This window comes from Crocodylus siamensis, chromosome 1, assembly GCF_052110815.1.
Source record: "Crocodylus siamensis isolate JL-2025a chromosome 1, ASM5211081v1, whole genome shotgun sequence".
Classification (NCBI taxonomy): Eukaryota; Metazoa; Chordata; order Crocodylia; family Crocodylidae; genus Crocodylus; species Crocodylus siamensis.
Genome location: NC_143395.1, coordinates 301,222,150 through 301,249,981, shown reverse-complemented (window position 1 = coordinate 301,249,981; position 27,832 = coordinate 301,222,150). Strand labels below are relative to the sequence as shown.

Here is a 27,832-nt window from a genome sequence, read left to right as displayed (position 1 = left end):
AATGAAATAATTACAATAACAGCAATAGTCATAGCAATGCGATGAAATAAGGGATTAACAATAATAATAATGAAATAAACAAGAATGATAACAGTGAAATTATAACAACAGCAGTGATAATGTAATGATGAAATAATAGTCATAATAATTGGGATAACAACAACAATCATAGGAATAATGATAAAATAATAGTGGTAGCGATAATAGAAATAATAGTGGTAATAATACAAATCATAATAATTATGGTAATAGGATAAAAGTGCCAACAGCAATAATTATAATAATAAATAATAGTGAAATAATAACAAATATTGAAATAAGAATTACATAATAACCACAATAGTCTTAGCAATATGATGAAATAATAGTGATGACAGTAACAGCAATAAGAAATGAGGATGAAATTATTATAATGATGAATGCTAATAACAACCAGAACTCATAGAAGAGATATCTTTTCTTAGACTAACAAGATTTTTCCAAAAAAAATGTTTTTTTGCAAAAAGCTTGTTAGTCTAATAAAAGATACCATCTCTACTATGAGTCCATTCCCAATTGCCTTTTCCTCTAGACCAACAGCACTACGACCTGGACACCTGAATGATAATAACAACACTAACAATGAGGACACGTGACCCTATTGGGCCGCACAGCAGGTTGCCGGGCCTGTCTGGGGCTGAGTCGTGGCAGGCGCATGCGCACGGGGCGAGGCCGTGCGCCATTGCAGGTACGCGCACGTGGGGGCGGGGCCTCAGGCGCACGCGGGGGCGGGGCGGATACATGGGTGGAAGCAGCCGCGCTTCTCGCCCCGCCCTTGCGCTTCGCGCCCCGCCAGACCGCTCTATGGGCGGGTTCCATCCCACTCCTTGGCGCCGGCACCGCCCCTTCCGCTGTCCATCACGGGGCCGAGCTGGCGCCTCTCATGTGACCGGAAATGGAGCTGCCCCCAGCGGAAGCTCTGATTCGGGGCCCGGTCGCCGCGGACAGGCCCTGAGGCGCCGCCGCGGTGCGGGGGGCCCGGAGCTGCGCGGGAGCCGGGTCAGCGGAGCAGCAGAGACGGGGAGCGGAGGCGGCCCGGAGACGTTGGCTTGGGCGGCCCCGGCCGGTGAGCGCGGGGCGGGGCCCCTCACGTCCGCACCCCGGGGGCGGGGGGATGCGGCAGCGTTGGAGAGTGGTGGCTTGGCGTCGGGTGGGGCGGGGCCCTCACGGGTCCCTCCCCAAGCTGGCAGTATGTCTGTCCAGGAAGGTGCCACTGGCAGCTCCCCCCAAGTATCGTGTGGCTGTTTTCTTGTCCTTTGCGTCTCTGTGCAGCATCTGCTGATTCCTTGGACTCGTTTGAGGGCCAGTGGGCACCGTGCTTTGCGTGCCCCTCCACCCCCCGCACTCCGTGATCTTTTGACCTTCACTCCCGACCATGTGTTGTCTTTTATTTGTGCCACAAATCTAGTCACCTTTTTTATTAACAGAGGGGCTCACTGTTGATCTGGCGGCACAATGCCTGTGTTCTCAATGTGTGTCAAGTAGGTCTGTGTCACGTGGCAGCAGAGAGCAGTTGCTAAAAGGGAGGATGAACTGGGTGCCACCAGGGTTTTTTTTTTTCATTGTTCCTTTTGCAGCCTCCAGCACGTCAGGTCTAGGAAGGTCCAGTTCAGAGTATGTATCCTAACTCCCTTGCTCAGTAGCTCCCGATGCCCCTTTCTTCCAAGAACTTGTCCAATCCCTTTTTAAATCTGGCTAGACTTATCAGCCTCCATCACATCCAGTCACAGTGAGGTCCAAACTTCAATGATACACTTGGGGCGGGGGGGAAATAAACTTCCTCTTAGTTTGAAACTTACTACGTATTATTTTTGTTTTATGACTCTTAGGTCTTAAAATGTGCAAGATAGTAAGTCATAAATCCCCATTTAGTGTTTTATAAAGCCTTTTCATGTTTCTCCTCAAACATCTTTTTCTAAACTGAATAGGCCTAGCCTTTCCCTTTCAGTGGATGCTCTCTGCCCCGTGCGAAACAAGTGCAGGAAGCCTCCCACTCCCCCAAGAGGGGAGGGATGCTTGGTTCAGAAGAAGGTGGAGGTAGGGAAAGCAGTGACTCAGGACTCCTGTTGCTCCCTGGCCGACCAGCCAGCAGCATGGGAAAGTGGTAGGACCCCCCTGGAGGATACTAATTTCCTGATGTGTCATAGGGAAACATGAGCCAGTGCCCACCAAGTAAAGCTGTAAGCCTCCCTTAATAAGAGAGGATGCTAAGGACACACTAGCTGATTATTTGGTTAACTGAAAAACAAAACAGGGACAGGAGTGAGGGTCAGAGGTTGATAACAAGCTCTCCAAGGTGGGGAATGAGCAGAGCACACCAGCCAGTACCCACTGGTCCTCAGATGAATCCAAGGAGCCAGTGGATGCTGTCCTGTGAAATTCTGCCTGGAGATGTGATCAGATAAGGGACATGAAAACTGCCCCAAAGTCACTGGGAGTCTTGTGTAGCACAGGCTTTTTGGTGTGCCTCGTGGATCATAGGCTTGGGTCCATCAAGGAAGAACTACAAGCTTCCCTTATTAGGGAGGCCCCTGGAAATGCATCAGCTGAGTTCAGGGAGCAACTAAATAGAAAACAGGAATGAGAGTGAGGTCACAGGTTTAAAACAAGGGTTCCAGGGGGTGGCACTGAGCAGAAAACACCAGACAGGGCCCATTGGCCCTCTAGCAAGTCAAGGGTGTCAGTATATGCTGCCCAGTGAAACTCTGCCCAGAGACTCGAGAAGCCCAGGGACAGGAAAGCAGCCCAGAGGGTGGGGGGATGGTCCTGTGACGTGCAGGATGTGGGTCAAGTTCCTTTTACACTGGAGCTTTTGGCACTAAGATTTGGTCATGATCAGAATTGTATAGCTGCCCCAGTGAGGCACGGATCATTTTCTCCCTCCTGGGGCTACAGGAACTTCAGGTGCACCTTCAGGTAGGAAGGGCAGCCTGGAGTTCTGAGAGATGTGATTCTCAGGGTGCTGCCGCATGCTGAGGTGCCCTGAGATACTTTTGTAGGATGCTACAAGATGTGAGGAAATAAATGCAGGCTCAGGCTTGTGCCAGCTGCCCTGCCCCCATTGCCTGGAGGTTAGCATGGGAACGATCGCATTATTTCTTGAAATGAGGTGCTGCTCAATCACAAAAGTTAGGGAGGGCTGCATCAAGTCTAGAAAGGTTGAGAACTGCTGCCCTAGGGGTAAGCTTTGCGTTCTAGCTTGCAGGCTGTTTTTCAGCCTTTTGTTTTGACATCAGACTTGGCTTCAGCACTCATTTGCTGAATACATTATGTTCCACTTTTGATAACCTTGTAGGAGAATGTGCCTACTTTACTTTGTCAAGTAACTTGTATTATGATTTTACCCTGGGTAATTTCTTTTCTGGAGGTTGTTTTGATTATCTAAGGTAAAAAGCCTAATTTAAATTCCAAGCAAAGCAGGATTTCCAAAATGTCCCAGATAAACCCTTAATTCAGTATTTTTATAGGTACTTTCTAGGAAAATTATATAACCAAACATGGCAGGAATTCTCTTTTTTTTTCCCCCCTCGCGTAAGAGCTTAAATTGGACCAGATTTATGTTAGCAACTATCAGTTAAGAATTCTGCTATTTTAAAATAGTGCTCTCCATTCAGGGACACGCATCTTTTGATCAACTATAAATTGCTAACTAATCTAGGTGGCACTCCATGCAACTACAAGGCAACAAACAGCACAACTGGACAAACCTTTGCAATGCTTCTATCTAATATCTTTCTTTGTGTGACTGTTCTCACTGTTAGAAGGCAAACCAGATGTTTGTAAATGTACTATTTTTAAATGTTTTTGTGTGTCTAGGTCACTTAAACCAATTTTTTCAAATCTGCATCCCAGATTCATTTCAAGAGTCCAAACAGAAGATACTTACTACCTCTGAAAGCCAGGTATCCTGATTTAAAGTGAAGCTTGGGTGGTTCATCTCTGGTGTGGTCACTTCTGTTTATTCCCAGCTGTCAGCTCAGCAGTGACCACAGACCTAAACAATGCTGCTGCTTGTTTTAGTTTCTGTGCTCTGGTTATTTGCAGTGTCTTAGTGTGACCCATGACTCCTGACTAGTGCCTCACATTCCAAGGTGGTCTCCCATCCAAGTACTAGCCCAGGTTGGACTCATTTAGTTTCTAGGATCAGACAAGATCGAGACACTCAGTCTGGCATAGCTTCCCCTGCTTTTACTTTAGATACTTTATAAACCATTTTTGCAGCTTTCCTGTAGTCACCCAGGGTGCCTGTACATGAGTGCCAAGGCTGCTCTAACATGGTGTATTGCAGTGTGTCAGAGGAGACTCGATTAATTGCCGCTATTTTGAAGCACGGGGATGCTGATGCGCAAGATGCGGCAGTGCTTTAATTAGAGCAGCTCCCAGAGCTGCTCTAATTAAAGTGCCCCCTCCCACCTCCAGAGCATGTGCCACCAGTTCTGAAATATTTGGCTAGACTTTCCCAGTGGTTATTATTTTGCCTATTTTTACCTCTGCTTAATACATGTTGACTAGTAGTCATTACTTGTGGCCTTCTGTGTCAGGGTGGGCAAAATATGGCCTGGGAGCCAGTTCTAGCCTGCTAACTGATTAGGTGCAGCCTGCAGATAGGTGCCCACCAAGTGAATAAATATGGCCTGTGGGTGGATGGCAGCTCTGGCAGCTGCATTGTGCTAGGCGCCAGGCCTGCCACCCATGTTTAATAGTTTCTAGAGTCGGAAGGGACCTGAACAGATCATCAAGTCCGACCCCCTGCCCTGGGCAGGATCGAGTGCTGGGATCATAGTAAACCAGCCAGATATCTATCCAACCTCCTCTTAAAGACCTCCAAGGTAGGGGAGAGCACCACCTCCCTTGGAAGCCCATTCCAGAGCCTGACAGCCCTAGCCATAAAGTAATGCCTCCTGATATCAAGCCTGAACCTGCTCTCAATCAATTTGTGGCTGTTATCTGTTGTTATCCCAGGTGGTGCCCAGTGGAACAGAGCCTCACCTATTTTCTGCTGGTCTCTGCTGGTGAGTTTATAGACGGCAACCAGGTACCCTCTCAGTCTTCTCTTGTGGAGGCTGAATTTCATTCAGGCCCTTTAGTCTATCTTTGTAGGGCCTGGCCTGCTGCCCCCGACCATGCAAGTGGCCCTCCTCTGGACCCTTTCAAGGTTAGCCGCATCCCTTTTGAAGTGCGGTGCCCCGAACTGGACACAGTACTCCAACTGTGGCCTGACCAGTGCTGCATAGAGGGTAAGGATCACCTCCCTGGACCTGCTTGTGATGCATCTGTAGATACACAACGAGGTGCGGTTAGCCTTACTGACCGCTTCCTCACATTGGCGGCTCATGTCCATTCTGGAGTCGGCAATGACTCCAAGATCCCTTTCAGCCACCATGTTGTTGAGAAGGGTGTTCCCCAGCTTATATGTGTGTCATTCTTCCTAGATGCAACACCTTGTACTTGTCTGCATTGAATTCCATTCCATTCTCATCTGCTTACCTCTGTAACCTGTCTAGGTCTAGTTGGATTATGTCCCTCCCCTCCAACGTGCCCACTTCTCCCCACAACTTTGTGTCATCAGCGAATTTGGACAACGTGCTTTCCACACCCATCTCCAAGTCGCTGATAAAGATGTTTAATAGCACAGGCCCGAGGACCAAGCCCTGGGGAACTCCACTGCCCACATCCTTCTAAGTCAAAAAAGACCTGTCCACCGCCATTCTCTGGGTGTGACCATTGAGCCAATTTGCCGCCCATCTGACTGTAGGCATCAATGCCGCAGTCGCCTAGTGGTTTTTTTTTTTGTTTTTTTTTTTAATGAGAACGGGGTGAGAAACGGTGTCAAAGGCCTTCTTGAAGTCCAGGTAGATGACATATATACCTCAGTGCCCTCATCCAAGGACTTTGGCCTGATCGTAAAAGGAAACAAGGTTAGTCGGTCAGGATCTGCCCACAGTGAACTTGTGTTGGTTGCCTCTGAGCATTACCTCCCGTGCTGGCCCCCCTGCAGATGTGTTCCTTGATAATTTTCTTAAAGGTCTTCCCAAGGACTGAGGTGATACTAACTGGCCTCCAGTTACCCAGGGCTTCCTTTCTCCCTTCCTTGTAAATGGGGACCACATTGGCCCTTTTCCAGTCCTCTGGGACTGGCCAGAGCACCACGAGCACTCATACAGCCATGCCAGGGGCCCTGCTGTGACCTCCGCCAATTCCCTCAGTACCCTCGGATGAAGAGCACCTGGACCTGCGTATTTAAACACGTCCTGCCCCTCCGAGAGTTCCCTAACTAGATTGTCCTTGACCCTAGGCATGGTGTCATATCCCCTGAGCCTGTCTGTAATCCAGGGACCAGGACAACTCCCCCACCAGCTCAGACATGGAGGCAGAGAACTTGTTGAAGAGATCAGCTTTTTCCTTTACTGCAATCACTAGATTGCCAAGCCTGTCCTGTACGGGCCCCATGTTACCTGGTGCCTTCTCCTTAGTCCCTGTGTCTAATCCCTATGCATTTCCATGTAAAAGGATAGTATTTTTGGGCACTATAAAAGTAACTGTTCAAGTCCCTCCTTAATCCCTAATTTTGGTCACGAGTCCTAGTTCTGTCTCTGCCTTGGCAAAAGTACAGCTAGCAACCAGAATTAAGGATAACAAAAGTTATACAATATAACTGTTATACAATATATACTGTTATGGTTATACAATATAACTGTCCCTTCTGTCTTTCTAACCTATGCTTCTTCCCCACTAGTTCTGCTAAGCATTTGGGAGAGTTGCTTGCTGGCAGTCCGAAAGAAGAGTAGGAGAAGCTAGTTAGTACTAGTTGATACAAGGCCATAAATGCATGGTCTCCTGATACTAAAAGTGCTAAAGAAGACATCAGCTCAAGTGCCTTATGTACCAGCACCTGTCAATGATGATGTGAAACAGGCATTAAATATCCATCCACACCCCTAGTGTTATTTCCTCTGTGAGAAGGCAAGTGTATTTGGCAGAGATTTCATATAAAAATACTGCTAACATGGTTTTGGCAAGAATTTTCATAACCTCAGTGGTGTTGACTTGCATTCAGTGAATGTTTTGTAGGTAACTCTTTGATTTGTATTTTTTTTTAAATTACTATCGTGTGCAGCTTCCATGCTTGCCCATAAAATACACATGTAGATAGTTAAATAGAGAAGGCAGAAATAACAGTGCATTTAACACCCCCCCCAACTACATGTAACTGACCACTTTCCATTAAAATGTAACTGTTACTTGAGGGTTTGAATGATTCTTAACCTTTGTCCAAAGTTCCCATTCAGTGTGGGTTGTGAGTGTTGCATTTTCTTGGCCCTAACTAAATTCAGCCTAAACACTGAAATTAAGATTTGGCTTTCATTTAAAAACTAATTGTGAAAGCCTTCATGTAGCATGAATATATGTATCTGTTTTTTTACTACCTTGTAATCTGTAAACTGAAAATTTGGTTACAGTGACTTAAATCAGGACCTGTAATGAAGCACTCCTCTTACACCAGCAGCGAGGACGTTTAATCTCCTTGTCTGGACAGTAAGCATACTTTCCCTGGCAGCACTACCCTCAAGCAGCCTGTAGCACTCTGGAAAGGTTGTCTCCTAAACAAAAAGCTGTGTGACTACCTCTGCACTGCACTTTGGACAGGTTGGTTAGCACTGCTGGGTGACTTTAACAGAACAAGCCTCTAGCCATGTTTGCAATTTTGATTCTAGAGATTCTCAACCAGGAGGTCACGACAGGGTTCCACACAATGTTAGCCTTGTTAGGTTTGCAAGCACAACTGACTCTCAAAATAAACCCAGAGATGTCAAATAGAAATCCATACTTGTGGTTTTTCTGAGTTCTTTGCAACAGAAAAAGCTTTATTTTTCTGTTGTCAAAAAATGAGTGAAAACTAGGAGTTAGCAATTTGCCAAGGAATGCCTCAAGTCTAGAAAGGTTGCGAACCACTGTTCTAGTACAACATAGCATCCTTGTGCAGTAAACTTACTGTGCAGATGTAGTCTTCACTTTTTTTAAAGAGTTTCATCATGCAACATCCACCTGAAATTCTTACAAAGAAATTAATAACTGTTACAGTCAACTAGTTTGCATATTTATCTTTGGGTTTTTAGTTCCTAGGATGCCTTGAACAGTTACTTTTATAATGCCCAAAAATAATATCCTTTTACATGGAAATGCATACTAAGTTTCCTTTTTTGCTTTTGTCTTGCCCTAGTGACCAGTTGGAAGCTCCACCTTAGAGAGATAAAACCAGAAAGTAACTGTATAGCAATTTGGAGACATGCTCATTTATACAGTTGCAGCAGACAATTATGCTGTCAAAAAAGCTATGCTTTAACTAAAAGGCTTCCATTGTTCTGCTCTTTCCTTACATGTGCTGTTTCAATGTAATAAGTCCCTGAAGACTTTTTTCTTCTTTTTTTCTGCAGTGATGTGTTTTGAATCATAAGTACATGTTAAATGCATACATGGCTGCTGAAGTTCCTTGTTGACTACACTGTATCCTCCCCTTCATGCACAATATCTTAATAACAGAGGGTATTATCTTCATCTTGTCAGGATATGCAAATTAATAGAAGCAAGTTTGTGTGAGTTATTATAATATTCTAGATTCACAGCTTTAAATTTGAAGTCTGGAAGACAGATTAACTTGTTTTATAGGATGCAAGTACAAGGCACTTGTGGAATTTTGGTAGGAGCCAAGTCTTGTGTACAACCATGTCTTAACATCTAAGAGCTAGTGAAAGGCAGTGGGACTCACTTTTTATTTAATTGGACTACATTTGCACCTGAGACTCCTAGTGTGCTGGGTTCATTTAAACATTTTGAATGGTTTTTAAGGGATTGGCACTAGTGAAGTGTTCCTTTCCTCAGTGCCCCAGCTTCCAACTCCTAACTCCCTGCAGTTTCCTTTTAACAGAGTTCTCAAGTTCTGTTTTCTCTCTGACTTGCTACTGTTACTGCTTTATTTTGTTCAAGCACATAGTGGCTTCCATAAGCATAATATCCATTCTGTTGTGTTTTCTAGTTAGTTCTGAAAGTGTTAATAATCTGAAGTTCTATGCTGGTGAGTGTTAATTACCAGCTCTCATGTTTGCTCTTGCATTTGTGTGGGTTTAAGTAAATTGCTTTTTCTTTCTCCCTCCCCAAATAGATTGGCCAAGAGGCATAATGAGCGTCAAAGCCTTCAGGCTGGTCCCTGCTGTTGAACGGGAAATGCTAATGGGAGATAAAGTTCGAATCAACATTGAGTGCATTGAGTGTTGTGGGAAAAACCTCTACATTGGAACTAATGACTGCTTTATCTATCACTTTCTACTGGAAGAAAAGATATCAGCAACTGGAAAGATCACTTTTGCTGCCACCAAACAACTGTACAAACACCTGGGCTTCAAGAAAGCTGTGAATGAGCTGAAGGCAGCATCAGCACTCAACAGACTTTTGGTGCTGTGTGACAACACTATGACACTAGTTCACATGATGAACTTGGAGCCTGTCCCCTCTGGAGCTAGAATCAAGGGAGCTGTGACATTCACATTAAACGAGAACCCTGTGAGTGGGGACCCTTTTTGTGTAGAAGTTTGCATTATTTCAGTGAAACGGCGGACAATCCAGATATTCATGGTGTACGAGGATAGAGTCCAGATAGTGAAAGAAGTGCTCACGCCAGAGCAACCATGTGCTGTGGCTATAGATGGTCATTACTTATGCCTTGCTCTCACCACACAATATATCATATTGAATTATAATACTGGCAACTTCCAGGACCTGTTCCCTTACTGCAGTGATGAGAAACGGCCAATTGTTAAAAGGATAGGCAGACAGGAGTTTCTGCTGGCTGGACCTGGAGGGTTAGGTGAGACTCACATTTTTGTAACTTTAAGTTCTGCCTAAAGTTCAGTTTTCTAGGTTCAGATACCCCCAGTAACTGATGCCATTATACAGCTTCCTTCTAGGTTATATTAGGGGTATGCATATTGAAGGGTAAGTAGTAAATCACTAGAACATGTCACAGGTTAGTGGGTTGTGGTTTTGGGGGCTTGTTTTTGTGTGTTGTTTTGTTTTTTAGTTTTGCAAATTAAAAAAAAATAACTAATGTTCTTTAAAATGTTAAACTCTTTGTAGGTAACCTTCAGTCTAGGATTTCTACAGAATGGGATAAATTTTTGTCTTGCAGTTCAGAACGAAAATAAAAAAGGGGGGAAAAGTGATATTTTGAAGGCTGTTGGCCTGCAGTTCCAACTATAGTGCTTGTCTGAACCCAGTATGAGGTGGCCAAGTTCTATTCTGACTTGCTGTGTGACTAGGTGAATCGCGCTAGGTTTGTGCTTAAATTTTTCCACCTTTTACCCACTTTTGTGAACTACACTAAATGCTGACTGGAAGTGTTCCTTGAGGTCATGTGAAAACTTGCATTCTGCTTCAGTTTCCTGTAAATATTTCAGGATGACAGCCGATACCTCTTCTGGATTCTTTTCTCCTATCTCCCATAGAAATATTTTTAGATTTGCTCCTTAAAAGACATTGGGAATAATCTATTTTTTCTATAAAATAAAGTACAACTTCGGACTTTTCTCCCATAAATTATGAAAAGAAAACTGAATCACAAAGCCTTTAATGTTCCTCTCCCAGAGAGAGCTAATTTCTGGAAAAGTCCACTTGTACTACAAGTAAGAAGCGGTCTTGCGGTATGCTCTTCCAGTAGACTTTCAGACTTGAGTCTTTCTGGTAAACACGTTCTAGAACTGATGGACCATGCCAAAACATGTCACTACAAGTCCTCTTCTGGATCTGTAATGAGCCACCTTGAATACCAGTGGGAACTATGGTGTATAGTAATATACACAGGCACAGTCAAATATCTGGACTTGAGCTCACTTAAGGCTTTTTGCATTGCTTCCAAACTACGTTAAAGGATGCATTTGCTTTATGTTGATGGCTGCTTACAGACATAAAAATCCCCCTAAAAACAGCATTTTAAACTCTGCACACCCCCATACTGAGCCCTGTACATGCCCAGAAGAGGCAGTGCATTAGTTGGACCTGGCTTGCCCAATGTCTGTATAGAGTGGGTGCTTTAGTGGTGCTTTTTAGGCACTTTTTATCTAATAGTTGATTCAATCAGTTTTGGGTAGAAGCGCCCAAAAGCCCCTCTGAAGCTTCCGAGCTATACAGAAGCTGTGGAGCTGGGTTGAACTAATGCACTGCTTATTCTGGGAAAGGATGGGGTTTTGTTTGTGTTTGTTGTTTTGTTGGATTTTTTTTTCCACGTCTGTCAGCAGCCAATATTTATGAGTCTCTTGAGATTCCAGTTTTTCCTGTCATTGAACTTACTGGATACGTTAATCAAATGCACAAATTATGAAGTGTGGACAGATCATTGATTTACCCTGGAAGAAATGAAGTGATACATTCGTCTAGAGCTCTGCTTTTACCATTTGTGGAATGTACCTTTATTCCAGTTGTCTTGGACCAGCTGCATTAACCTGCTAGATTTTTTTTTTTTGATGCAGGATCTATTCTTATCCACCAAAAATTATTATAACTATTTCTCTAAATGTAGACCCTCATTTAAATGTCATATTCTCATATGAAAATCACAGTGACATTTCTGTTTTCTGTACTTTGTTTTTAATCAGCCTGGTTTTGACATACCCAGAGTAACTCTCTCCAAAGAAAGTCATTTCAAATTCATGCATGATCCTTTCCTTTAAACTAAAGATAAATAATTAAGAAAACTCCACCAAAATTTTTTTCTTTATTTTAATTGCTTTCCATATTGCATTGTTCCCTGTTTTTTAATATGCTTTGGTTTTCTTCCTTTTGAACTTGCTAAATAGTATCATTCTTAATCTATCCTTGTGAAACTTCTGGTGAGAGTGATAGGTTAAACTTTCTGCACAACTTATCCAACATGACCCATAAGGCCAGTTCTGAATTTGGAATGTAGGTAGTAGTGGTTGAAATGTTTTAAGACTTATTAAGGGTGGACTTTAATATGGTTTTGTAAGCACATTTTGCATACAGTCTGGCATTTTAAGTGTCATTTACTCCATTGCAGGTTAAATTAAGTTCAGTAGCTGATTTCTAAATTGTTTGGTCTAAATTTTAATCTTGTTTTGTTTTTGATACTTAGTCATTTTCCTATAAACAAGTTGATTCTTGCTGGCTGATAGCCAGTAATATGTTGAACTGTAACTAAATATAGTATTTTAGTACATGTGGTACTTGTTAACTAGAATACAAAATATAAATCAACGCAAATACACACTTATTTGTTAATTTTTATATTTGGAACGACAAGTGTTATTTATTGGATTAGTTTTCTGTAACTTTGTCAATTTGCTTTTATATAGATTTTGATATTCAACTAAACCATAGAAAAACAAATTAGTTTTAATTTATTCAAAATGATGCTGGATACACAAGGAAGAAATGTTATTGAAACAAGTTTTGGGGTTTTGGTTGTGGTCATATTGGTCTACAGACATAGGCAGGCAAGGTTCTTTGGGTAGATGTGATGATTTTTTTTTTTTTGGACCAACTGAGTAGTTGTAAGAAAGTTCTTGGCAAGCTTTTGGGTGCTTGACTGATAGCCTTCAGCAACAAATGTACGGCAGGGATATTTGTGTTTAAGTTATTAAGTTTTAGCCTTGATTTATAGTTTGTGGTTATCTTAAATTTTATGATGTGTTTTTAGTTAATGGCTTCAAAGTATGCTAGCAGTGCAAGGTAGCCACGTCATTTGAACACCCGTGTTGTCAGGACTGACCTAGACAAAGAAGATGATGCTGGTGAGGGTTGTACTTTTCTTTTTAATGGCTATCATTAGCACCCATGCTTACTGGACAGAAAGTTAGGAAGGTTATGTAGTTCATTTCTTCACAACTGCTGATATTGTTGACTACTTTTAGCTATAACTGATACAGCAGTTTTCTTCCCTGTCTTCCTTCCTCTTCTCCTCCCTTCTCTTCCCCCTGTCTATAATTTGGAATACTTTTAACACTGTCAGCTTTTTATAACACCCAACATTTCACATCACATTTTTCATGTCAGTTCATTCAAAAACAAGTTGGTTGGGATTAAAAATGGGATTTAAATCAAGCATTGATTTTTAGTTTAAAAAATGATGCAGTTGGGTAACACTTGTTACAGTCAGGTTCCTATTTCGTTTTTCACATAGAACTGATTAGGGTCCCCAACCTAATTTTAGCAGAGGCCCATATTGCAAAAACCTATTCCCATTATTAAAAGTAAGTAGCAACTTTAGGTGATATGGGAGACCAGAATACCCTTCAGCTCGGCTTGAGAAAATACTCGCAAGTTCTTAGCCATGCTCTCCCTGCTCCAGAGGTATAGCCTAATCATTTGCTAGTACTTGCAAACAAGCACCCAAGTGGCAAAAAACCCATGTGCCAGTCAACTTACTTTAAGCCTTCTTTAGGCCCAGAGAAAAGCAGGTATATAGACAGTTTCAGAAATATCTAAAATAAACTTGGTGAGGGTTTTACTGCTAAATACAGTGAGTTGGGACTCCACTTACTACCTCTTATTAAAAACAGGATGTAGGCACCGCAAGTAAATTTTTCAGGATTCTGAGGAACTGGTACTGCAGTGCGACTTAGATACTGCTATTTTTATTTTCAATCTTTAGCTAAAACAAAGGCACATGCTTAAGTTGGATACACATTTGGTACAATTTAATATTCGAAAGATATTACTCATAATGGTAATACAAATATTGGCAAAGTTTATAGAAAGAAATAAAGCTTTGTTTATCTGAAGAACTCAGTGCATAGCGCACTAGTTTTAAACATGGTCGCTGCAGACAACATTTTAATGGAATGCCGATACATTGATTATTTTAGCACTTTACAACTATGTAAACTAGTATAGAGCTTTACATGCAATCAGAATACTTTCTTTAAGCAGACTGTGTATATATTTCAATTTAGAAGGGTAAAATAAATTGTGCTGCATAAAATTTATCAACTATTTACAAAAAAAAAAAATAAGGCTTAAGTTACAACCCCTGAGAGTACAAATTGGGAATTGTTTTGGGATGGAGACCTCAGGAAGTAGGAGTTGGAAGTATAACTTCAAAACTCCAGAGGTGTGATCAATGGCAAATAGTTCCAGAAAAAGTGATTTCTCAGTAATTTTTACTTTGGGGAGGTCCAGGGTATGGGATGAATCTGAGACAGATAGTCTACCAGAGAAAAATAATGACAAAAGTAAATGCGAAGATCACACTAAAATAGCAATGCCTTGGAGACCACTTGTTTTACATCTTGAATTTGTGAATTAAGTGTTGTTAATGTTTGTACATTTCCTGGTTTCCTCTTTGGCAGTATGATTTGCAAGAGCATTTGTGTTACTTCTAGGTCATCTTTAAAATTACTGTAAACACATTTTGTGGAAATGTGAGGGAGAGCTATTTCATTCTTTGGCAGTTTATTGAGGACCTGTAGGTAAACATGTTCCTGTAGCCAGAAATGTTCTGAAAGCATTTGAGATGTTAAAGGTAGGAAGAGAAGCCAAACAGAAATGGGAGTGATATCATGCCAGTGTAAGGTCAGGATGGATTGGCTCAGGATTCTGCTTGGTTTGGTGGTTTGTGGGACACTCACTGCATGCCTTAATTCTTTCAGATCTGTTTATTTTTTTTTTAACATAAGCCATTCACATCAATGAGAAAAGAGAAAATAAAAGCTTATGCATTTAGTTGATGCTGGTTGGGAATGGGGCAATGAGAAGAGGATTTTTTTTAACTACCTTTCTAATCAAGCTATAGAGATTGTGTTCTGTAATGGGAGAACATTGATTTTTTTTTTGATTATTTAATAAATAAATGTATTTATTTATTTATTTATTTAAAGTTTTGCATAGTTTCATCCTTCAGTGATTATCCTTGGTTCATAATACAGGTTATGGTGCTTAACTCTTTAGAATCTGGGACAGCTGTTATCTTTCAATGGCCCAAGCTTTCAGACTTATTTTTTCTTTCTCGACAGGTATGTTTGCAACTGTAGATGGTATTTCCCAGCGTGCACCTGTGCACTGGTCAGAAAATGTGATTGGAGCAGCCCTGTGTTTTCCTTATGTAGTTGCTTTAGATGATGAGTTTATTACTGTGCACAGTATGCTGGACCAGCAGCAAAAACAAACTCTACCTTTCAAGGAAGGCCACATTCTGCAAGACTTTGAAGGTATCAGTAGGCTTCTAATATAATGATATATAAAATAAAGTGTGCTAGAATGTTACAAAAGAACATTAACTGGTCTAGAATCTGTTTTCAAGCTTACAGTTCATATGTTGGAGGAATGTGGCATTGTAAGGCCATATGGTGCTTGTTTGGTAGTCTTTCTAATTTACTTCGCCCTCACAAATTAAATTAATTATCTTCCATTAGCCTAGAATTGACATGTGCATCTGTAAAATCATGCTTAGTTGTGATGTCAGGGTACACCAGCTTGTTGCCAGTTCAGATGCACAATCTTTGTTTATGCTTACTGTGATAATAAATCAAACTCAAGAGGCTAGTTGGTCAGGCCCTCAGGGACCATGACCCCAGGGAGATGGAAGTTCAAGAAGAGTGGTTGCTTCTCAAGGAAGCGATCCTCAGTGCACAAGCTAAATCTATTCCAACACGGAGGAAAGGCAGCAAGAAGGCACAGCAGCCCCCCTGGCTCTCCAGAGACCTAGCGGACCTACTGTGGCTAAAAAGGAAAGCCTACAAAGGATGGAGGATGGGATTCGCCTCCAAGGAGGATTACTCCGCGCTGGTCCGGTCCTGCAGGGAGCAAACCAGGAAAGCCAAGGCTGCAACTGAACTCCAACTAGCTTCAGGCATCAAGGACAACAAAAAGTCCTTTTTCAGATATGTGGGGAGCCGGAGGAAAAGCAAGGGCAACGTTGGACCCCTGCTAAACCAGATGGGGCAACTGACAACTGACGCCCAGGAAAAAGCCAACCTATTAAATAGGTACTTTGCGTCAGTCTTTCATCAGTCACACGGGACGCCCATGCTTGCTATGGGACAGGGAAATCCGGGTGAGGGGAATCCCCTACCCTCCATCAATGCTGACCTCGTGAAGGAACACCTTGAGAAGCTGGATACCTTCAAGTCAGCTGGCCCTGACAACCTGCACCCCAGGGTACTCAAGGAGCTGGCGAGCGTCATAGCCCAGCCCCTGGCATGGATCTTTGAAAACTCCTGGCGCTCCGGTGTAGTGCCCGAAGACTGGAAGAAGGCCAATGTGGTGCCGATCTTCGAGAAAGGGAGGAGAGTGGATCCGGCTAACTACAGGCCCATTAGCCTGACTTCTATCCTGGGGAAGATCTTAGAAAAGTTTATTAAGGAGGCCATCCTTAAGGGACTGGCCCAGGCTAACATTCTAAGGGACAGCCAGCACGGGTTTGTTGCGGGTAGGTCTTGTTTGACCAATCTCATTTCCTTTTATGACCCGGTGACCTATCACCTGGACAAGGGAGAAGAGATTGATGTCATATATCTTGACTTCAAAAAAGCTTTTGATCTGGTATCCCATGATCACCTCTTGGCCAAACTGCCCAGTTGTGGCCTTGGCTCCACCACGATCCGCTGGCTGGGAAATTGGCTTCGTGGTCGGACCCAGAGGGTTGTGATTGATGGGAGTCGCTCATCATGGTGCCCTGTGACCAGTGGGGTCCCTCAAGGCTCTGTCGTGGGACCCATACTGTTCAACATCTTCATTAATGATGTGGACATTGGAGTCAGGAGTGGACTGGCCAAGTTCGCCGATGACACCAAACTTTGGGGCAAAGCATCCACGCCAGAAGATAGGCGGGTGATCCAGGCTGACCTGGACAAGCTCAGCAAATGGGCGGACGAGAACCTGATGGTGTTTAACACCGAAAAATGCAAGGTTCTCCACCCTGGGAGGAAAAACCTGCAGCACCCTTATAGGCTCGGCAGTGCTACGTTGGTTAGCACTACAGAAGAAAGAGACTTGGGGGTCATCATTGACCACAAGATCAACATGAGCCTGCAATGCGATGCTGCGGCTAGTAAAGTGACCAAAATGCTGGCGTGCATCCATAGATGCTTCTCGAGCAAATCCCGGGACGTCATTCTCCCCTTGTACTTGGCCTTGGTGAGGCCGCAGCTGGAGTACTGCGTCCAGTTTTGGGCTCCACAATTCAAAAAGGATGTGGAGAAGCTTGAGAGAGTCCAGAGGAGAGCCACGCGCATGATCAGAGGTCAGGAAAATAGATCTTACGATGACAGGCTGAGAGCCATGGGACTCTTTAGCCTGGAAAAGCGCAGGCTCAGGGGTGATCTGATGGTCGCCTATAAATTTATCAGGGGTGACCACCAGAATCTGGGGTAACGTCTGTTCAACAGAGCGCCCCATGGGATGACGAAGTCGAACGGTCACAAACTCCTGCAAGACCGTTTCAGGCTGGACATAAGGAAGAATTTCTTTACTGTCCGAGCCCCCAAGGTCTGGAACAGTTTGCCAGCGGAGGTGGTTCAAGCACCTACATTGAACACCTTCAAGAGTATATTGGATGCTTATCTTGCTGGGATCCTATGACCCCAGCTGACTTCCTGCCGTTTGGGCAGGGGGCTGGACTCGATCTCCCGAGGTCCCTTCCAGCCCTAATGTCTATGAAATCTATGAAAACTTATTAGAAGACTTCTTTATTGACAGGAAGCTTTCCATGGCTGCAGTGCACTTTTTGGTGCTGAGTATTTGTAGCCCTTGCATCTTGGTTTGCTTTGAGATTCATAATAGAATCTATAATAGAAGCTGTACTGTGCCTGCGAGAAATGAATACAAACATAACAAAACAAACAAACAACTCCCTTCCTCCCACCCACCTCCAAAAAAACCTTGTTAATTTGAATGATTCTTTTTTTAACTCTACAAATTTTAGGGCAAACTGCATAGACTTTGTATTTGACTTAAAAGAAGTACCTGCAAAGATGAGTTTCTGAACATGAAGACAAGAACAATTTGGTTTTCAGTGAAGTGTATTTGACACTGAAGAGAACTTTTACTATGCTAAAATTATTTCTGTTGCACAAAATGTAAAATTATCACTCTTTCTTGTTCTCTCTATTCCAGGAAAGGTAATTGTAGCTACTGATAAAGGGATATACATCTTGGTGCCATTCCCTTTGGAGAGACAGATTCAGGATCTCCTAGCCAGCCACAGAGTGGAAGAAGCTCTTGTCTTAGCAAAGGGGGCCCGAAGGAACATTCCAAAAGAGAAATTTCAGGTATGTCCTTTTCAGAAACCTATGTGGAAGCTGATCCATTGGTAAGCAAGTAACTGAAGAGGAAAGAGCTCACTAGGGAAATCCCCCTCCTTAGGCTTAAAAATATAGATTTGATTTAGTATTCCTGAATTGACTCATCATTGGAAGTGAATAATGGGTTTGTAATAGTGCTGTGTGGCTCATGTCGCATGTTATGCAACTTGGATATTAACAGTAGCATCTGTAGTCAGTTGGTAAACAGGTGGGTTCTGCTTTACTTGTGTAAACAGACAGGTCCATCCATTTTTTTTCTTCATTTTTATTTGCTTTCTTTATTTTTAGTTACTTTTTGAAAATGAGTTGTAGAATGAAATTAACTGGGTGTGGGCTAGGGCAGCAAAAAAATGCATAGGTCTGCTTAAAGTAGGATTTTTTTAAAATACTATAAAGATTATAAATCTTGTGCAGCATTTTTAAAGCCAGAAAAAAGTGTATTTTGTAGGGTTTTTTGTGGGTTTTACATTTTTTGTAGTTTAGTTTGATATCCCTTATATAATGCAGGCTATAGAATTTCTTTGAAACACATTCCTGCTTCAATTACAATAGCTGTGCTTGAACTAGAGCATATCTTTTTAGAAAAACAGCACCTCTTCATTAAAAAATGTCCAGTGATGGAGATCCCAGCACAAACCTTGGTAAGTTGTTGCAATGGATAATTACCTTTGCTGTTAGAAATAAAGTCTGAATGTGTCTAGTTTTAGGTTTTCATCTGAGGTTCTAAGAATACATTTACAAACCTTAAAGCCTTACAGCCTTGTGAAGTAAGTTTTGTTATTCCCATTATGGAGCTGATTCTGAGGCAACAAAGGCAAATGCGACTTGAATAAAGGTTTGGGTTAGAACACACAAAACTGGGACACCTGTGTTCTAACCACTGACAAATACAGTCTTAAATGGGTGGTTAGATTTGTGTAAGACAAGTTAAATTTAGAGCTGAATTGTCAGCTATTTTCTTCTTGAGCCTATAGTCTGCGGGAATTCATTTCTAGATGAGACTGGAGTAAACATACTAGAACCGGGATGATATGTATTTTGGTGTGTTGCATTCCTGTTTAGTTTCCAGTAGACTGCTAAATTTAAAGATGAACTGCTCAGTTGTTTGCTGCAGCTCTTACTTCACAGGGCGCTTCTTCCCTGATGGAGCTCTTCAGCTGTCCTGTGCAGCTGACCATAATGCTGCCCTTTGAAGTTGCAACAAACAGCTAAAGAACTTTAGCTTGCATATGCAGCTTTGTGTTGCAGCTATATATGCCCCTGGTGCACAATATTTCCATCATGCAAATCCATACTCAGAACAGCAATATGAACTGCTCAAAAGATGTGGTTAAAAAAAAGCTTAACTTTTTTAAGAATAAACCTCAAGCACTAAGGGAAGTAAAATTCAAGAACTGATTTAGTACGTGAATTAATATTTTAAAGGAAGCTCATTTTCCTTGTATCCTAAGATGGATGTTTAAAAATATACTTGTGGTATTAATATTTATTGCCTTTTCTGAGGCCTTCTCTGTCACAGTTGTGACACAGCTATCAACAAGTTATGAAGGTTTGATGCAAAGAAAGTTTTTAAAATGTCATGTATCATTTCAAAAGAAGAGACTACAAGCATTTTAATAGGTTTGAAACAGTCTGTCAACTATCAAACTCTTTTCTGCTTTTTATAGTTTACTGTTAAAAACTGAGACTTTTTGATAGTAGCACTAGTGCCCCAAAATAATAACAAGTAAAATTTAAGTATGAGGAACTGAGAAGAAAGTCAGTCGTTTGTTCCTGATTATGTTACCCAAGTTCAGTGCCTATTGAATGGTTGAGAGATGTCTTAGGCCCTGGCATATGTTTATTTAATTGCACAATGGGACTTGTTTCCCCATTCCAGCAATCACCTTTCATGTCATGTTGCACATGCGTTTCAGGATGTGCAATTTTGGAATCAGGAATTAAATCTCAGTTATGCCACTAGCACTTATCAGTATAGGGGGAGGTTGGGGTTACGATTGCAGGGTCCCCCTTCACCAGCAAGTTGAAAGCTAGGAACCAGTACAGTCATGGGGTTGTGACCAACAATCAGCTGATTGTGGGTTGCAGCCTCAAGACCACACCAGAGTCTTGAATTGGCTCCAGTGCAGTCCTGGGACTGGGATCTACAATCAGCTATATGTGCTCAGCTGATTGTGGGTCTCGGCCCTGGGATTCCACTAGAATCAGGTGGAGACTCTGTTGTGGTCTCTGGGCTAGGGGATCTGGACCAGGAACATGGGACTCTGGCATCATTTGACAGAAAGGGGTTTGTGTGCGGGTGCTCATCCCCTTGCTGTCTTTGGCACAAGCACCAGCCTCTGCCCTGGGGTGAGTCAGAAAAGGTTGCCTACCTCTGCCTTAAGGATGATACTGTGCAGATATGTGATACTGGAAATGTTGGGGTTTTTTTTACTTTTAATACCCGACTCTTCAGAGACGGAAAATGAGCAAGAAAGATGTATAAAAGCAAACAAGATGGCCACAAGGTCAGTAGTTTGACAGAACTGCACTTTTATGTGCCATGAAGCAAGAACATTTTTGACTTGTCAGTTTAACCTCCATTACCTGGAGGTATATGGGGAAAAATCAGACCACAGTCTGTTTTTAGCACAAGTTTAGCTACTGTCCATGTTTAAAAGCAAATACTGCAGAACTTCTGTGATTTCTGTCATTTTTTTCCTCTGGTTTTTAAAGTGTGTGTGAACCAGTATACAAAGACAGATGTAGCTAACATGCTGTGTTTCTCTTCAGTGCCTTCTTTCAAGCCTGAGTGAAATCAAGAAACTGTTTTTTTTCTTTAACCACTCCTTACCTTTTTTTAATACAGTTTTATAAAATTTAAATGCCCTTTGAGAAGTTTCTGTGATCCTTGAAGTATTAAATGATATTAATACAAAGCTCAGAAATACAAATACAAAATGTTTATGAAAAATATTGTAACAGATTCCCATAGATGTGAAAAGAAAAATGGAAAAACAGTTTATAAAATTACAGCAGCTTTTTTTAATACAATGATTATCCCTAACATAACCATGTAATCTAATTTAATAGATATTAGTGTTGTGACATCAAATCATTATGGAGTATTAATTAGCAAGTTAAATCACTTTACTGGAGCCAGAATACTAAAAATTCTAGATCCAATCTGTGACAACCTGGTAAGGTAAGAGGTAGAACGAAGTTCACCTTCTTTTTTATGAAGAAGACATTTTTTTCAAACTTTGTTTCACGCAACTAAAAATAAACCAACACTTTGATAATTAGTATAATTCAACAGTGGGGGCCAACCCATTTTGGCAGGTGTACTATAAATTAGCCCTGTACCATCCCTGAATACCACTTAAATCTTTCTCCTCTCCAGTCTGCTCCTTGCCCAGTACTCCCTGATCAAGATAATACTCTGCTTTAGCTTTCCTATCCTGTACTCCCTAATCTGATGATCTGCTTTCTGCTCTGTGATATCTGCCACCATGCTGCTTTTCCCTTTCCTAATGTGCTGCCTATCGCACCTACAGGTTGTCCGTGCCACAGGTCGGCTGCTGCTAATATAGATGACGGATGCTATATAAAAATATAAATTGACAAGTACAGTGTAGCAGTGTATGTTCACTATATATATTTTTCATCAGAGAGCAAGTTGATGACAAATTGACATGAAAAACTTTATGGGAGGCATTCTCATACTTGATGAGAGACTTCATTAAAAATAATTTCCAAAAAGTTGATGATTGATTTTCCCCAATTGTGCACAGAACACTCATAACCAGTGTACAGTAACATTATCATTCTGTGACAGCAGGAACACTTTTGCGTCAAGAATAACTTTAAAAAAAGTAAGTCTCTGCCCACTAATCTGATTTTCCAAGTGCTGTCAAATTTCTAGCTTGAATGTTCTTAAAAAAATTATAATTTCACATATTAAAATATATATATTTCTATGCTTTGAACTTTAACCATGGAGATGGTAAAATCCTTTTTGTTCAAAAGCAATGCGTCTGACATTCTGGGGCATTTGCCCTGCTCTCTGCTGCCTCCATTTCTGCAAGACTTGCACCTTTCTAATATTAAATTAATAAAGCTAATGGAAGAGATCAAAAGAGACCTCTTGGCCAGAGGTGTTGGTACCGGGCAGAAAATGGACCTTCTTCAAGGCCTACGTGGAAATGGTTGGCACCCTTTTTGATATATGTTTCCCATTACACACTAGTGGCTTTTTAAATACATTATACTGATTTACTGATGTCAGTTTTGCTCAAAGGTCTCATCTAAGCCAGTCCTAGGAGGAACAAGTGCCTGCCAGCTGCTGGGATCAGGCTTTTTCTCAAATTTAAACTTCTCTCAACTGTGGGGTGGGGGGGGGTGTTAAGGCTAGTAGATTTTGCATCAATCAGAATTATGATATTTGACTGGCATTTAGGAATCTAAACACATTTGGAGGCACTTCTTTGGAATTTTTCATGTTCCATTTAACAATATTCTGCCAAATATATTTTTAAAAGCTTTCGAACTTAAGATTTTTGGCATGTAACCAAGATAATATTCCAGGAAAATGCTTAAGACTTGAAAATAGAGACATTTTCATAAGTATATCCTTGAATTCTCCGATCCCTCTGCACTCTGTGTGTGTATAAGAGCTGGATGTTATCTAAGCACTTTGTCAATTTTAAGTAGAACAATTTGTTCTCTTATTCTAGGTTGCCGTCATGTGGCTCTTCTGGTTGGCTCATTTAAAACAGTGCCAGTCTCAAGTAGCTAGTTTATACTTTTTCATATGCTTGTAGATATGCTTTTCAGATTCCTTTGCTCTGAGGTTTTCTTTTTGTGGGCGTAAAGCAGTAATATGCACTCAGAGTACTCCATGCCTTATAGCGTATTTCCAAAATTAACGAAGGTGGGGTAAAGGAAGCACTTCTGTAGCTTGTTGAATTGTAACAGGCTATATACTTCAACAGCTCTTAAAAATAATAAAACTTATAGTAGTATTTCCCAGTTTTTTGACAGCATCTGAGATGCTTGGAGATGATGATGTTCCTTGCTATACATATTTTTTCAAAGGGAAATGCAGAGCTGGTGGTATCAAACTAGCTAGCAAAGAAATCGGTAGGTTAAAATGTTATACCTAGCTAGCTGTGATTTAGGTGAAATGCATGCCTTCTGTTGATCATATGCATTACAAATACTTTTCAATTTAGATATACATCTGGAAATACATTCAATCAGTATCGAAAACTCTCCTCTAGTTAGATTTAAGTCATTTTTTCTTAGCTTAGTTTCATAGTTAGTAGGGTCGGAAGGGACCTGAGCAGATCATCAAGCCTGACCCCCTGCCATAGCAGGAAAGAGTACTGGGGTCAAATGACCCCAGCAAGGTGTTTGTTTAGCTTCCTTATGAAGACTCTCAGCGTAGGAGCCAGCACCAGTTCTTTTGGAAGTTGGTTCGAGATCCTAGCCACCCTGACTGTGAAGTAGCACCTCTTGATATCCAGCCTGAATCTACTCTCAGTCAACTTATAGCTGTTATTCCTTGTTACTCCCAGTAGTGCTTGGGGTAACAGGGACTGCCTGCTGGTCTCCCTTGGCCTTGGGCCACTAGATCTGCCCCCCCCCCCCCAGCCTTCTCTTGTGGAGGCAGAACAGGTTCAGGTCCCATAGCCTCTCCTCGTAGGGCCTGCTCTGCTGCCCCCTGATCATGAGTGGCCCTCCTCTGGACCCTCTCCATGTTGTCCACATCCCTCTTGAAGTGCAGCGTCGAGAACTGGACGCAGTACTCCAGCTGTGGCCTGACCAGTGCCTCATAGAGGGGGAGGATCAGCTCCTTGGACCTGCTCAAGATGCATCTGTGGATGCACGACAAGGTGCAGTTGGCCTTCCTGACTGCATCCCCCCACTGCCGGCCCATATTCATCTTGGCATCAATGATGACTCTAAGATCCTTTTCTGCCTCTATACTGACAAGAAGGGAGTTCCTCAGATTGTACGTGTGATGCTGGTTCTTCCTCCCCAGGTGCATCACCTTGCACGTGTCAGTGTTGAATCCCATCCTATTCTCATCCGCCCACCTTGTAACCTGTCTAGGTCTGATTGTAGCCTATTCCTTCTTTCTAGCGTGCCCACATCCCCCCACATCTTAGTGTTGTCAGCAAATTTGAACAGGGTGCTTTTTACCCCCTTGTCCAAGTCACTGATGAAGATGTTGAACAGCGTGGGCTCGAGGACCGAGCCTGGGATCCCCACTGCCCACATCCCTCCAGGTCGAAAATGACCCATCCACCACCACCCTCTGGGTGCGGCCCTCCAGCCAGTTGGTGACCATTTGACTGTGTAGGTGTCGACACCACAGTCCCCCAGTTTCTTAATGAGAACGGGGTGAGAGACAGTGTCGAAGGCCTTCCGAAAGTCCAGGAAGACTATATTCACTGCTACCCCTGCAGCGAAGGATTTGGTGGCCTGGTCATAGAAGGCCACCAGTTTGGCCTGACAGGACCTGCCTCTAATGAAACACAGTTGGTTGCCCTAAGCATAATCTCCCCTGCTGGCCCCTCGTGGACATGTGCCAGAATAATTCTCTCAAAAAGCTTACCCAGGATTGAGGTAAGACTAACTGGCCTATAGTTTCTTGGGTCCTCCTTCCTTCCTTTTTTTTTTTTTTGAAGATGGGAACCACACTGGCCCTTTTCCAGTCCTCTGGCACCACACCAGAGCACCACGAGTGCTCGTACAGCCGTGCCAGGGGTCCTGCAATGACCTTAGCTAATTCCCTCAGCACTCTGGAGTGGAGATTTAAATACGTCCAGTCCCTCCAGAAGTTCCCTGACTAGATCCTTAGTGACCCTTGACCTAGGTGTGCCTCCCCTGGAGCCTGAGGGGGGTCCGGTATGGGGCTGATCTGGTCCCTGCTCAGGCAATTGGAGGCAAAGAAGTAGTTAAATAAGTTAGCTTTGTCATCTGGTGTGATGACCAAATTTCCCAGCGTGTCTTGCAGGGGCCCCATGTTATCCAAACCTTCCTTTTGCCCCCTATGTATTTAAAAAAGGACTTCTTGTTGCCCTTGATCTGGGAAGCTAGTCCCAGTTCCATCTCCGTCTTGGCCTTCCTGACCACCACCCCCCGCAGCCCTGAGCAACTGCAGTATAATCCTCCTTGGTGATGGCCCCTTCCTTCCATTGGGTGTCCCTTTTAGCTAGGAGACATTCGTGGATGCTTCTGGTGAGTCCTGTGGGCTTTTGCGCCCTCCTGCTCCCTTTGATCTGTGTTGGGATTACCTCCCTTTGGGCTTGGAGGATTGTCTCCTTAAGGAGACACTCTTCTTGGACATCTGGCTCCCCTCCCCCCCGGGACCTCAGGGAAGCACTGACTATTCTCCTTAGCTTGCTGAAGCAATCTTGCATGTCTTCACATTTTTTACTAACCATTATGTTGGACAGCTTTAGTTTGAAGCTAAATGTTTTGACAGTTTTAATGTAAATAGCAGCTATCTAGTTGGTGGCCTAAAGGGGGGCGAGAGAGGCTATGTGGGGTAGAGTGCCACTGACTGCTCAGGGAGTGGGGCTCCATCCCTGCAGCATGCTTGCCATGTGATTTTGTGGCCCTCAGCTGTGTGGAAGCTGGATAGTGCTGGCTTGAATGGTATTTCATTTTTTGCAAAATCTGTCCTTCATATAATCTTAACAGAAATGTTAAGAGTTTTGTAACTTCTTTTTTGGAAAATGAATTTTATGGCATTGCAAGATCTGGTATTTCCTAGCTATTTATTTTCACTTACCTGTGGTGGGATTTTTTTGGGGGGGAGGGGGTGTTATATAATATTCTCAAGTCTTGGGATGAGGTAGAAGCTGTTGTTAAATGGCTCAGTCAACATTTTAAATTTTAAAAAACGTACACTTTTTATTTTGTTGATTTAAGTTTGTGTTTTTGCATTCTAAGCTGAGGGATTCAGAACCTTATGAAAGAAACTAATTGTGTAATACTTTCAAAATAGTCTTTGTTACTGCGTGAATGGAGTTACAAACCTGAAAGTCTGAGGTTTTTATCATGTACAGTAGTTTGGAACCCTGATTCTAAATTATGCATTGAATACTTGGTCAGTGGTTATTGTTCTAAGTTATTTACATGACTTTTAACATAACTGACTCAGTTACACTAACAAACACTTTCCCCACTCTTTTCAGGTAATGTACAAAAGAATCCTGCAGCAGGCGGGTTTTATACAGTTTGCACAGCTTCAGTTCCTTGAAGCAAAAGAACTCTTCAGGTAAATAGTACGATGAACAACACATGTTCTTTAAGCAAGGAAGTTACATGCTTGTTTTGTAAGGCATTGAGTGGCTGTAACATTTGTGGTAGAAGTGTAAGATTGCTACAGTAGAAATGATTATGATTTCTGCTCCTTATAACTTATGGATCAGCTTTGGGCAAAGAGTAATATAATGTTTTTGTTTGTTTGTTAGTTTTAAACTACAATCTGTTTAACCCGAAAGACTATTGACCTGTTCCTGTAACTTGATCACACTGTGTCCTTATGTAAATCCATTGGCTTTCTATTTGGAAAGAACCAGGTTTCTCTTGGAGTGTATTGATACTGCAAAATCTAGCCCAAAGTCCATGTAAAACATCTTAGTTGCTAGGTAGATGAGGCTTTACAAAGGCAGGGGGGTGGAAAAGACTGTACTAATGTGCCAGGACTCCAGTACTCCAATGGGCAATTAGTTTCATTTTTTAAGGTAGAATAAGCTGTAGATTGCATTGCTGTTAAACATCTACCAAATTTACCTATAAAGCTGTTCATAGAGGCAATTTTCAACACTTACCCTATTAGACTTTTTCCACAAATCCCGCTTTCTGTCATTACAGTCTTTACAGATGCTCTTCTTTTTATTTATGTTTATTTCTGATTTTGAAAATATGTGATGAAGTGCTCACTGCCCCCAAAACTGTGGTAAAAATGCTTCTTATGTTTCTGGTCTAGCTTCTGTCACAGTTCTGTGACGTTGTGGGCTCCTGTCTCTCTGGAGTTCCAGAGGTACTTCGGTGTTTCAGCATAGCCCATACCGATTACTTCTTCTTTGTCCAAATCAAAATGGTAGACACAAAGAGGGATGGGGTGGGGAATGATACTACAAGAAAACATTAATTCTATGTCCTCTTCAGATCCTAGATCAGAGAGTTTAATCCTTCAGAGAGGAGGGGAAGTCTAACTCAGATGACAAAAGTTTTAGATTTTACACTTTTTCCCTTTCATAGTTTCAGCATTTTTTGGCTTTTTTGCTGTGGAAGTTGTGTGGCCAGATGAAAAAAAGGATAGTGCAGTAGCTACATCAGCTCTGTGCTACATACAGGGAAATTCCTTGTATTAGAAGACCTTTTGGGAGGCAGTGAGCCAGCTGGAGCAGTGTAGAAGGGCAAAGGTAAGATGCAGCAAAATGGAGCTACTAATAATAATTTAGGAGGAGACTTAGCAGGCCCTT

The 27,832-nt window shown here is 42.3% G+C and overlaps 1 protein-coding gene across 8 annotated transcripts in view; it reads left to right on the top strand.

Moving 5' to 3' along the window:
- The first annotated feature begins 321 nt into the window (after positions 1–321).
- TGFBRAP1 (transforming growth factor beta receptor associated protein 1) overlaps positions 322–27,832 on the top strand; it is a 46,751-nt gene continuing 19,240 nt past the window's right edge. Inside the window, exons 1-9 of one of the 8 annotated variants that reach the window (XM_090020962.1) lie at positions 970–1,105; positions 5,002–5,051; positions 5,850–5,957; positions 6,776–7,002; positions 7,500–7,686; positions 9,200–9,901; positions 15,060–15,254; positions 18,160–18,314; positions 26,537–26,619. In XM_090020962.1, the coding sequence (XP_089877088.1) occupies positions 9,217–9,901; positions 15,060–15,254; positions 18,160–18,314; positions 26,537–26,619 (1,118 nt within the window). In that variant the 5' untranslated portion in view covers positions 970–1,105; positions 5,002–5,051; positions 5,850–5,957; ... (1 more) ...; positions 7,500–7,686; positions 9,200–9,216. Of the gene's footprint in view, positions 1,106–3,891; positions 3,942–5,001; positions 5,052–5,849; positions 7,003–7,499; positions 7,687–8,474; positions 8,634–9,199; positions 9,902–15,059; positions 15,255–18,159; positions 18,315–26,536; positions 26,620–27,832 lie in introns of all 8 variants that reach the window. The other 7 variants (XM_090020990.1, XM_090020980.1, XM_090020972.1 and 4 more) reach the window with 7 other exon arrangements.